Source organism: Neovison vison, chromosome 4 (genome assembly GCF_020171115.1).
Source record: "Neovison vison isolate M4711 chromosome 4, ASM_NN_V1, whole genome shotgun sequence".
Lineage (NCBI taxonomy): Eukaryota > Metazoa > Chordata > Mammalia > Carnivora > Mustelidae > Neogale > Neogale vison.
Window position 1 is genome coordinate 48,846,156 of NC_058094.1, and position 13,610 is coordinate 48,859,765.

At 35.9% G+C, this 13,610-nt stretch overlaps 1 protein-coding gene across 1 annotated transcript in view; it reads left to right on the forward strand.

Annotated features, from left to right (window-relative positions):
- Positions 1-13,610, forward strand: part of CNGB3 (cyclic nucleotide gated channel subunit beta 3) — a 157,964-nt gene that overhangs the window by 65,883 nt on the left and 78,471 nt on the right. The window contains exons 4-6 of the mRNA XM_044247109.1: positions 4,039-4,193; positions 6,557-6,709; positions 7,701-7,909. Coding sequence (XP_044103044.1) covers positions 4,039-4,193; positions 6,557-6,709; positions 7,701-7,909 — 517 coding nt within the window. The remainder of the gene's footprint in view (positions 1-4,038; positions 4,194-6,556; positions 6,710-7,700; positions 7,910-13,610) is intronic.

Genomic DNA, 13,610 nt, shown 5'->3' on the forward strand with positions numbered 1-13,610 from the left:
GTGTCCTGATTTGGGATTTTATGTTAAAATGTTTGAATCTTTATTACACTCCATAGAGCAGCAGCTGATACACTTTTTCTCCAGCTGTATACTTTGACTTGAATATTTTCCCTTTACATTATCAAAGTGCCATTCATCTTTCATTGTGAAATCATCCCTGACTACAACCATCCATTTTACCTCATCAAAAGAAGTCATCCCTTTGTATTATACTAAAGCAGCAAGTTTAAGCTAGAGCACATGTATCACTGAGTGTACATGAAAGCTATCCAAGAGTCTTAAAAAATACAAGATAGTTTTAAAAGAATCAATTTCAAGATCCACATCTTACTTGGGTATTCTTTCTTAAAACTGATATCCCGAGTACACCCACAGACCACAAGTTTCCCTTTCCTATCTCCCCTTTCACAATGGATTTCTCCTGTTTTGCAAAAGACAGACCTACTTCTAACCCATCCCAATATTACTATGATGGATTTGCCCTGGAGGAGCAAAAGCTCCTGCAACCCAAGAACAATTGTCAAATATGTAATTTTTTTGGCCTATATCTCTAATTGAATTTCTTTTTTTTCTAATTGAATTTCAAGAAATGAGGACTACTGTGATACTATTTTTTTATCAGCTCTTTTTTAAAATAAGTGTTCTCTATACTCTTATCAAAAAAATTAAAAGAACAAATGTCATTCTAACTAATTCTTTATTCTTCCATAGATACATAAACAAATTTTAAAAGCCTCACTCATCTCAACAATAGTTTCAGTAAGATTTTCCTTCTATTTTTCTTTACCAAAATTTATAAAGTGTTTGCACATTTATGTGAAATATGGTTCATCAAGGAATTATGAGGAATAATTCTTTAAAAATTACAATTAGTAATATGAATAAAAAAATATCAGCTATCACTCAAATGAAGCATAGTTACATAAGGCATAGCCATTGCTTCTCTCTTCTACCTTCATTTTTTTTTTTGTCTCACGAAAATACAAGTTTCTTCTTCTTTTTTTGCCTTTTTTCATTCAGTTACAAAATTACCTCAAGAAAAAAATACATTCATATCTTCTGTATATATGTAGATAAGGGAGAAGATGGACAGGGATTACTCTATATGAGAAGCTGGTGGGGGGGAAGATGAAATAAATTGACATATTAATGCTCAGCTAATACAGAAAGAAAAATATATAGCTGTTGAAAGACAGCTATGCATTTAAAATACAGGCATGCTTTCTAATGTAATTTTCAGCATTTTATTCATGAGGTTTGCACAGTAAAAACTAGTGTGATTAAATGGCAATTATATGGTCAATTAGGGCTTATCGATGATTCAGGAAAAGAAAAAAACATACTTCTTAAATCTTAAGGCTTGAGTTAGACATTTTAACAGTTTGAATACCTGACTTTTCAGTTAATGATCCACCAGCTCTCAGCTTCACTTCTTATAGACTTTTTTAGTGCACTGAGGCACACCACATAAGGTCAAACAAAAGGTTGGATAGGTTTGTTTATTCAATAAAGATGTATTAAAGCCTATCTTGTCCTAGGTCTTGGGGAGTTACTGACCTTGAGAACTTCAGTCTATGATGATGCCATCTACATTCATCTCTTCAAACATCCCATATACATTGATGACCACCAAGGTTTTGTCATAAGAACTGGATTTCCAAATATCTCCTCACTAGCACAATCAAGCTCCTATCACACAATCCTACAAATGCTTTGAATTAAATATATAGACACAAAAAAGTGATTTTTCAACATTCCTACTACATACAAACATCTCCTTTCTAAATTCCTTTTTATATTAATGTCATCTTCATAAATCTAGACTCTAGTAATAGAAACTTAGAAGTTATTCTTGATTTCTTATTTGGATTTATCCAAAAGACCCAGAAAGTTCAACTCCTTTCATTTCTGCCTCTAAATTATTTCTTTAGCCCCTCTCCTTTTCCCTTATCAGTTCTAACTTAATCCATTCACCACTTTCCTTGTTTCCATGCATTTACACTATTCCTCTTCAACTCTGCCCCTATTGCTACATCTCCAAAAATACCTTCTCATACCCTTCATTTGCTCAATACTCTGCATTGGCTCCCATTACCTTTCAGGTTAATGTCCAAACTCATAAGTAGATCATACAGAAACATCATAACCTGACTCCACTCACCTTTCCATACAGCCACTTCCACCATCCCTGCTACCTGGCTTCCTGCATGTACACATTCTATTCTATTCACATCACATCACATTAAACTATGAGCATCCATAGGGTTAGTCTCCATCTAACTCATCTTTTTATTCCAGTATGTAAGGTAAAAACTCAATAACTGCTTGATGGATGAGTAAACTCCTAGGCATGCTAAGAGTTTAAGAAGAAATCAGTAAAATGATATATATGATATTTCTTAACCAGAAAAAAAAATTCCAGTTTTGAAGACCTAATGTCTTCCTACTTTTATATTTTCAAAAATATATCGGATTTTTCTTCCATTGCATCTCAGTCTTCACCATTCTTGAGAACACTTATAAAGCTCTTAGTGTGACATGCTTGAAGACTCTCAATGATGAAGCATAACTTTTCAAAGAACATAAATTATACTATAATAAGAAGGGAGGAGAGACACACTAATGGTATGGGAATCTCTACTGGGTAGAGAATGGAGAGTAGTGGAGAGGGGCTCATATTAAAGTCCTCTTTAAATACAACCCACAGATTAACCAGTTCCAATGTGAACCCCACGGGTTCCAGTTTAGAAGTGAGATGGAAAGGGCAGATATGAATGTAAGGAAGTAAGAATGTATTAGAACCTATATGGGCCTGTGTAGACACGGTGTCAGACTTCAGAAGAAAGGTGGAGAGTGAGTTAGAAGTCTGAGGAAAACCTGAGAGGGAACTCAGATCCTTATGAAATATACCAGTTGGTATATTATACCTCATACTAATCTGTTTGTATGTTATCTTAGAAGGAAATTGGATGAAAGCATACTAGATGTACTCATTTTCTATTGCCACATAAGAAATTATCTCAGACAAACCATAAGAGATTCTCCTCGCAGAACAAAGTGAGAGTTGCTGTGAGGTGGGGGAATGGTGAGGTTATGGACATTGGGGGGGTTGCTGTGGTGAGTGCTGTGAAGTGTGTAAACCTGGTGATTCACAGACCTGTAACCCTGGGGCTAAAAATACATTATTTTTTTTAATTTAAAAATTAATTTTAAAAAAGAAAGAAATTATTACAAACTTTTTGAGTTAATGTCTATTTAATACCTCACACTTCTGTAGATCAAAGGTCTGAGTGACTCTGGGTGCTCTGTTTTAGTTCTCACACAGGTGAAATCAAGGTGTCAGCCAGCTCAGGCTGGGCTCTCACCTGCAGACGCCAGAGAAGAATCCACTTCCAAGTTCATTCAAATAATTGGCATAATTCAATTCCTTGTGATTGTAGGACTGAGGTTCTTGTTTTCTTGTTATCAGCTAGCCAGAGATCAATCACTCTCAGCTCCTAGAGACTTCATGTAAACTTATCAGGGGGCTCCTTTGTTCTCCAAATCCAAAAATGGAGAATTTCTCTCAAGTGAAATCTCCCTTATGCTTCAAACTTCTGACTTTCTGCTCTGTCACTAGCTGGAGAAACTCTCTGCTTTTAAAGAGCTTATCTGATTACATCAGGCCCATTTGTATAAACTTCTTACCTTAAAGACTACTGAGCCATATAACACAAACTAATTATGATAGTAAAACCCACCATATTTATTGTCTCCAAAATTATGCAAGATATGTACACCAAGGGGTCATCCTAGTTGTCAAGATCTAATATTCTAAAGAATGGACATTTACTATTTGTGGATTCTAATATTTCACTAGCAAATCTGTATTCCATCAATACTATTTCCATCAAACTTAATTTTTGAATTTTTCTCTTCAGTTGAAGAAAGGAGCAGATAATAACATAGGGTCTATAACGAGGGTGAAAAAACTTAATCTCTTCCCTGTATATATCTCTGCATAGATCCATCTTTACCACCACTTTTTTCCTCATTTAGTCCAAAAAGCAAACCGCTTGGAGCCCCTGTTATAAATGAGTATGCTGATGCCCAGCTACACAACTTGGTGAAAAGGATGCGTCAAAGAACAATGCTCTACAAGAAAAAGTTGGCAGAAGGAGATATATCGTCACCTGAAGCCAGCCCCCAAACTGGTAAGGATTGTTACCTCAAAGTACTAGAAAGAAAGAGGTTATGAGGGGACATGTATTTTACAAACATCTTAGTTTGTTGTTCCCCAAGAGCAGACCCTGAGACAATGACTTAGGTGCAAATAGTTTATACTGAGGGTGATCCAGGAAGGTGAAAGCAGACAAGAGATGGAGACAAGAGTTAAGACAATGAAAATGTGTTAATGAGAGGGCTTCTTCTGTGGGTCCTCAGACTTGATCCAGCTAAAAAACTGGATCACACCTAAAAATTCTCCTGAGAAACCTCCCCACTGTTTCCCACAGTTGGTTGCATCAATTAACATTCCCACCAACAGTGCACAAGGATTCCTTTTTCTCCGCAGCCTTGCCAACACTTGCTATTTCTTGTCTTTTTTGATACTAGCCATTTTGACTGATGTGAGATGGTACCTCATTGTGGTTTTGATTTCTATTTCCCTGATGCTGAGTGATGTGGAACATCTTTTCATGTGACTATTGAACATCTGTATGTCTTCTTTGGAAAAATTATCTATTCAAGTCTTCTGTCCATGTTTTAATTGGATTGTTTGGTTTTTAGGTGTTGGTTTGGTTTGGTGTTTTTATGTAAGTTCTTTATGTATTTTGGAGGAAGTGGCCAGGGTTCCAGGGTACCATTCCACCAACTCCTATTTTCCATTAGTTAAGGGTTAAGGTTGGGGCATGTTGCTAACTCTCCAGCACTTTAAGCAAGCCATCTGAGAAAAAATGCTGAGGGAGACTGACACAGGGAGCCCTCTGCACAGGACCTTTTAGACCAGGTACTGCTTTGCTCATGGTATACAAGCAAAGCAACAACAGTATCTGCTATGGCAAGTTTTATTGTAAATATTAATTAAGAATACCCCTGATAGGGGGTCCTGGGTGGTTCAGTCGATTAATGTCATCTGCCTTCAGCTTACGTCATGATCCCAGTGTTCTGGGATCAAGCCCTGCATTGGACTCCCTGCTCAGCAGAGAGTGCTTCTCCCTCTCCCACTCCCCCTGCTTGTAGGCATGTGTGTTCTCTCTCTCTCTCTCTCTGTCAAATAAATAAATAAAATCTTTAAAAAAATACCCCTGATATACAAAGCACTTATAAAAATACAACACTACCTTAGTACACAACATAGCAAAGAATATCAACTAATTACATGGCAGACTGGGGAAATTATCAGCCTCCCTAGTAATTGCAGAAATGTTTTTATGAAAAATTATTAAGTACAATAAAGCAGACCACAAAAATGATATATATTATGGTTATATCTTTGTAAAAATATTTATATATGTATAGATAAAAATAGAAGAAAATTTTGTTGTTTGATAGCAGTTAAGAATCAGACTGTTAATTATATAAGGTGGAGCTGAGGGTTTACTTATAATTCTGTATAAGATAAAAGGGATTTTAAAATAAACTATGTATTATATAGTATATATATATATATACACACACTATATAGTATATATTATATATATTTATATAATAATATATTTGTAATTATATATTATGTAGTTTCTTTTTAAAAGAAGCTATAATAAATCAGTCATTATATTTTGATAAAAATAAGTTAAAAAAATATTTTGAGTTTTATGCATAACTTGAAAGATATGTGTGAGACTAAAGAGGCATGAAATTAAAACCTGTGGCATGATGTACATTTGTAATGATACTTTTCAATGTAAATCTAAAGGATTCTAACTTTATTTATGCTACAAAATATGTAAGAATTAGCTTGTATTTAAAATATCCTAATTTTGGGGTGCCTGGCTGGCTCAGTCAGTACAGTATGCAAATCTTGATCTTGGGGTTGTGAGTTTGAGCGCCAAATTGGGTGTAGAAATTTCTTTCTTTCTTTCTTTCTTTCTTTCTTTCTTCCTTTAAGAGAGAGAGAGACAGAGAGAATACACATAAGCAGGAAGAGAGGCTGAGCACTCTTAAGAGATAAGCAGGCCCCCACTGAGAAGGGAGCCTGACATGCAGCTCAATCCCAAGACCCTGGGATCATGACCTGATGATCAGGATCATGACCAAAGGCAGATGCTTAACCAACTGAACCATCCAAGTGCCCCTAGAGATTACTTTAAATTAATTAATTAATTAAAATATGATATTTGTAACACCTTTGGGATAATTTACTGGGAAGCTTTAAATCTGCTGTTTATTTCCAAATTTCAGTGTTTTTATTACCTGGATATTGTCATTAATGTAGCTATTTTCAAAGTCATAACACGCCTTATCTACCTAAATTGAGAAGGGAACATTCTGAAATGTTCTGACTTTGAGAAATCCAAGCTTTTCTCATTAAGCTAACCTAACCTCTTAAAATGTGTTCTTTTTTTTCCCTGTAAAGCAAAGCCCACAGCTATACCATCAACACAAGAAAGTAATGCTAAGCTAAAAGAAGAACATTACTATCAAATACTGTGTTTTAAATTCCAGAAGATGCCTCTGACAGAGTACCTAAAACGAATTAGACTTCCAAGAAGCATAGATTCATACACAGGTACCATCAAAGGGTAGACTATCCCAGTGGGAGGGCTAGATATTACCAAAACCCCTATAACCCAAAGTCACAGATGGCTTCCATTTCTCCCTAGCCCACATCCTGAATCCATCTAGAAAGCAGAATTTAAACTATATTAAATATGCAATGGATTGTTTGGCACTCTCTGTTGAAGGGAAGAGATAAAATATTCCTGCCTGTTTTTAAAGGGCATGCCAGGATAATGAGGAATAAAGTAAATGTATAATCATCAAAATAGATAAGTGATTGATTGATTGATTGACTGATTAATAAAAATAAATAAATAAAAGGCAGTCCAGGGTCTATGCTGCCCATAATTACTTTTGAAAAGAAAGTACCAAAGCATTCAGTGATATGTATATTGACAACCTTCCCCTAAAAAGTCATTATGAAGTGTCTGTCTTCTTCCATGCCTTCATGTTGTTGATTATTCTAACTGAACAAATCCTTTCCTATGGCCTCCCTTGGGCAGAAGAAAGCAATGTGTGAAAGGACATAGACTGCCTTAATGGGCTGAATCTCTGCCTTCTCCAGGTCAGCCATACTCGGCAAGATGTAGACAAAAAGCCATGGCAAGATGTGGCTTTTTGTCTACCTCCCTGGGTGACCCTGCAGCTTAACTACTGATGCACAAAGTGCCTGCTGCTGCAGTTATCCAAACAGGGCATCTCTAATTCCCTGGGTCTCTTCTTCCTTGATCCACGTAGCACAGTTACTTGCAGGGACAGACTCAGAAAGGCCACTTGTCAACAAGAAAGGAATGCCTCTCTCCAAAGTCAGAAGAACTGTAAGATCACTCAACAAGCCTTGTAAAGCTCAGTGCTTTCTACTGTAGAGTCAGAATTGCACTGAATTTTAACAGACCCTCTTATAACAATTTGCTTAGCTCCAGACGAAAGGGCTCCAATGTTACCAAACTAAGCAAGAGAATTATTTTAATACTTGTTACATGCCATTTGGATTTTTCTAGATCGACACTATCTCCTGTGGCTTCTGCTCGTCACCATTGCTTATAACTGGAACTGCTGGCTTATACCACTGCGCATCGTCTTTCCATATCAAACACCAGACAACACACACTATTGGTTTATTACAGACATCATATGTGATATCATCTACCTTTGCGATATGCTATTAATCCAGCCCAGACTCCAGTTTATAAAAGGAGGAGACATAATAGTAAGTGTAACTGGGGAAAAGCAGAAACTGACAAATATCAGATTGAACTACAAAAATAAATTTACAACACTATTTAATGTCTGACTGGCTATCTCTGCCTGTATGAGTGTTTAACCACTGGAAACCACCAGTACAGTAATAACGACAACAACAACAACAAAACAACCATTGAGAACTCACTATGTGCAGGGGACCATGAATATCCCTGTGGTTTAGTTTCCTCATCTTAAAAATAGTAATAACAATAGTACCTTCACAGTGTTGATGGAAAGACAAAATGAAGTGATGCCTGGAACTATGTTGAGTGCCTAATGAGTGTATATTAAATGTTAGCTATCACTATTATTCCAGTTAATTTCTTTACAATGTCTCATTTAATCCTTTCAGTCACCCTATAATAAAGATATTATTAAGAGGAAGAGGCTTGGAGAGTGTAGGTGATATGCTCAAGGCACAAAGCTGAACAGCAGCTGAGGCAGAATTTAAATCCAGATCTTGACTCCAACACCCATGCTCATTCCAACTATACCATGTTGGTTCATTTGGCTAGTTTTTCAGAATTTGATAATATGTGAGGATAGAAAGATAAAGCCAGGTCTATAATGTCAAAACCATATACATATTTTACCTAAATAATGTTTAAAAATGTATAAATTATGTATGCAAAAAGAAGTGATTTAATAAATATTTCTCTAGTAAGCACACCTCAAGTAGTCTGAATAGAATAAGGCAGGTATTATAACACTCTTTATTATCACTCAGCGTCCTCAGGAGACAACCTGGTGTTGTGAGAAAGCACTAGGCTATAAGATTTCTAGGACACAGACTCAGCATAATCAGCATAATCAGCACTGAGCACAATACCTGTACATAGTGCAGAAAACAAGTCTAGATCTTGATACTTTGGGGAAACCTAATTTAAAAAGAAAAGAAAAGCTGTCAGTCACGAACCTTTTAATCAGTGTAGGTTCACTGCACTGTCCAATATAGTGACCACTAAAGAGACGTGTCTATTCAAATTTAATTTTAATTAAGATTAAATAACATTAAAAATTCATTTCTCAGCCACACTATCAATATTTCTGGTGTCCAATAATCACGTTTGGGTAAAGACTACCATATCAGAGAGCACAGGATATTTTCACCATTGCAAAATGTGCTATTAGAGAGTGCTTTAACAATGACCCATCAAGATCCTCACTGAGACAGCCAGACCATAAGTAGGAAGCCACACACCCTGCAGACAGGTGCATATCACAAGCACATAAAACACACCTGTGGTTTTGGGGGTTGTTTTAATTAATATGGTATCTGCTGGCATCTCTTCTATTCACTCTTCCACTTTCCATGTTTATCACATCCTAATTCTCACCATCAAATGCACTGACCTACCTCAGAAACTACCATTCTTACCCTTAGGAGAAATTATTTTCTCCTAGATTTATTCTCAGTGTTGAGTGAATTTCATAAGCAATCCAGTCAACCTAACAGAAAAATATGTTTTCACAAGCACATACCCAAATCTCAAAGCCTCTACTCCTCAGCCCCTTCCCCAGCTAACTAAAAGGATGCTTCCTTTCCAACTGATGTCCACTGTAATATCCTCTTCACAATCTCAGTGATAACTGCACAGAACAGACCCTCCAATGGCTCTGTCACAGTAGGAAGAGAAGACTGAGGGAATACATGGCTCCTTGGGTTCATACATATTCTTGAAAAATAAAGATGGGTTCTTTAATCTCCTGAATATTTTCTTTTGAGTCTACAGACAGTGTTAAATTATTAAAGCTGAAAGGAGAAGTTTTGGTTATTGTTTTCTTTTAGAAAAAAAAATTCCTAAAGAAATCCTCCTATTATTTGAAATCTTTCCTAGAAAGAAATTCTAAAGTCAAGAGCTATAGCTGTAGCAAGAATCTATTCAAAATAGTCCTTATGTGGACTTCAGAGCACTAGTCAGCTCACCAGTACTATCCCCAGAGCTCACTGGCAACTTGATAAATGATGATGATGGTGTACAAATAAGAAGTAAACAACACACAAAAAAAGAGCGCTAATTTCAACCTCCATTAGATGCACAAGGGGGGAGAAAATCAATGTTTGACAAATGGAAAATGACAAAATCAGTAAGGGGAGACTTATTTTCAATTTTCTAAGAGGCCCTTTACACACAATGGAGTGTTAAAAACAAGAAAAATAACCAATAAAAACACACTCAATGGGCTCTATTTAAAATGCATTATCACAAACTACAAATACAGAGCAGGAACTAATTGCTTTGTTTGTTCAAAAGAAATCTAATGGTTTCTTTAATTCAGAATAGGTGTTAGCCTTTGAAACTTGATTACATTTTGGTAAGAAGACTATGCAAGTCAAGTACCCAAACTGAACAGCTGACTAAATTAAGCTATCTATGCTACTTTTGGTACACTGCCAAATTATTCATTCACTCATTCACTCATTCATTCATTCATTCATTCAACCAACATTTATTAAATATCTTCAGTTGCCAGGTATTTCAGGGCTGGAAGATGGAAATATTAATTCCCCCAAGGCCTTGGAAAACAGATAAGTAACAAAAGTGCAAAAGGCCACAACAGAGAAAATTAGGAGGGTTTACAAGTTTTGCACAGTATTCATTTGCAATATCCTTCTTCTGAAAACGGTACTACACAAATAGAAGAATTTTATATCAAAGACCAACAAAAGAGTCTCTTATCTGTAATTTCCTTCATAGACAGCAGAAATAAAGCTGAAAATGACAATGAGGATTAGAGATATGAGAATCATACCCACAACACTGCTAAACCTACCCATCACGATTCATGGAAATGCTCAGTGCTGCCTAGTGACAATGTCAATCAGACCTGATGTTGTAGTCAACCATTTTTGGCACTTAGTCTTCTCAGTTACTGTTTAGAAACTGACCTGAAGAAAATTAACCACTCCCTTCTCTGTGCTCTGTACATTTTATTCATACTTCTATTATTTAATTGTTAAATAACAATGAGGCTAATTATGATGTAGTAGAAACAAACAGACCAGGGTCAAATTCCGCCTCTGCAATTTACTAATAGCATTACTTGAAGAAAACAAATGTAACCTTTCATTAAGTACTATCTTTTCATCCATAAAATGGGAATTACAGTGCCAACCTCATAAACCTATTATGAAGATTAAATAAGACAATGTGTAGACCTAGGCCAGAATCCGGAATCTAGAAAATGTACAGTAAGTTGTTAAATGAATCAAATGAATGAATATCCATACATTTAACTTCCCATAATGTCTCCGATTTGTATCTATAGTTCTCTTTCTTTCCTGATAGTAACTTTCTTGAGTGTAAGGACAGTATCCAATTCATTTCCCTCTCTATCTTGGGAACTCGGAGAGTATATTCAAGAAATGTTTGAAGGAGAGGATAAATGGCAATTTTGGTTCAAGGATATTCTCTCCTTGAATAATTATTTAATCTGCATTGTAGTTGCTTCAATGATATTGTTATTTTTGAAATACATCCATTTATCAGAAGGTGTAAATATAATAGTACCTGTGTAAAGCTTCTTCAAAAACTATTTTTTGGAGGAAGACTTAGGTGCAGTCAGCATATCCTTTCTAAAGTAAGCCTCTCCTGAAGAAATGTTGCTTGCATAATTATAAGGCTTAAAAAGAGAAAGAGAATTAAATGGGTAACATTGTTTAAGTAAGTGCCTAATTGTTACCAGTAAACATGCTGGTTGTCATAAAACTAACGACCCCAAATTTAACGATGCCAAATTTATTTAGTGCTCCAAAGAAGAGATATTTTAGAATCACTAGATCTCATTTTTATCTAATCAAAAAAGTTTTCATTTCATTTACATTTATTCAATCATAGATTCATAGACAAGCCTGAAAGTAAAGGGATAAAAGTGCTAAAAACATTCTTCCATGGTTGGAGGAGAAGGCAGTATTTTAACTTTGTAGCACTTGAAATGTTTCTGTCAGTCCCAGATAAGCTTTGAACTGATTTTACTGAGCTAACTGATTTTACTCAAGCTTGGTACATGATTCAACTTAAACTTCTATCTATGTCTACCTGTGGTTCAGTAAGCCATTGAGTTTCACAGTAAAAATCATTAGAAGAGCATGTCTTCTATATCTACTAATATATTTCTGTAAGATTTAGTATATATGTATGGGTAAAAATTACAGTCAAAATAGGGTGTGGGGAGCAGGAATTAGGGAGCTGGCTAATCAGTAGTTAACACTGCTCAGCAGAAGTTTAAAACTTCTGAACTTGGATAGTCTGGATGGTAATTATTAAAAGATACTACTTCCAGGCATCCAGGTTCTAATACTTTGGCCAACTCATTAATAGCACAAAGACTGTTCCTCCCTAACTATAACCAAAATCTAAGAAGCAAATCCAATATTAGCATTAATTCTTTTAGGTCTGAATGGTAACAAATGCCTCTTAATCTATTACCTATCACATATTTATTGGGCACCTACTATGTGTTAGACATTGCTTGCATTAGAAACTGGAAAAACAAGACAAAGATAAGGACCTCACCCTCAAGTAATTCAGCACATGAAAGACAGACAAAAGAAAAATGGTAGGGTTTGTAATGGGAGTCATGACAGTGATAAGCCCTAAGGGTTATGAGGCACAGAGAAAACCATGTGAAGGAGAGGACACCTGGTCCAAATCTTAATGAATGAACTTCAGTTATCTGCACACCTCCACCCCCACTAAAAGGGAACAAAACATATGTTCTAAGCTCTGAAAACAGCATGGGAAAGTCATGAAAGTGAGAAACTCTGATGCTGAATAAAGTGGATGTGGGATGCTGTAGGAGGCGAGTGAGACAGAGAAAGTAGAGCCTTTGAAGACCATGAAAGGGAGCTTGTATTTTTTTTTAAAGTCATGTGGAATCAGAGGATTTCACATAAATGTTGATTGTTAAGTAATCTGATTGAGCATGATCATCTAGCTGCCATTATAGAATGGACGAATGGGAACAAATCTTAGGGCAAAAAGACCCATGCCAAAAGGATAAAATGGACATGAGGAAATTGTACTATATGCTGGATAATTGAACATAATAATAAAAAATAATAATAATAAAATTGTGGGAAGGAGAATCAGTAGAATTGTTGCTGGATGGATGAGGGGGCCTGAGGGAGAATGTGTGGTCTGGGATGACTGACCAGGATAGATGAGGATGCTCATAGGATTACCCAAGAAGGGGAAGGGTTGGAGGTGGGAAGATAGTTAGGCTAGTGGGGAGTGGAGAATGATGATGAATTCACGTTTGGTGTAAATTAAATCTGATATAAGCAGCACTGCTAAGTGAAGATAAAAGGCAGTTGCTTGTCCAGGTCAACAGCTCCAGATTAGGTGGCAGTAGATACTTGTAACCATATAAGTGGATGAAATTTTCTAGGAAGCAAGTATAAAAAGGAAGAGAAGAGAGCTGAGTCCTGGGGAATGTTGACATTTAAATGGCTATCCCTAGAATCAAAAAAAAGGACACCAAAAAGTTAGAACTGAAGAAGTAAACCAAAAATGGCGTTTCAGAGTCTTTAGAAAGAAAGAGGTTCAGGAACAAATATCCCACCAAATATCAAATGCTTTAAAAAGTTTTATTTATCTTTTTGTTCCTTTATCTATTCATCTACTCAATAAGTATTTATTGGTTTCCTAATATATTCTAGCCAC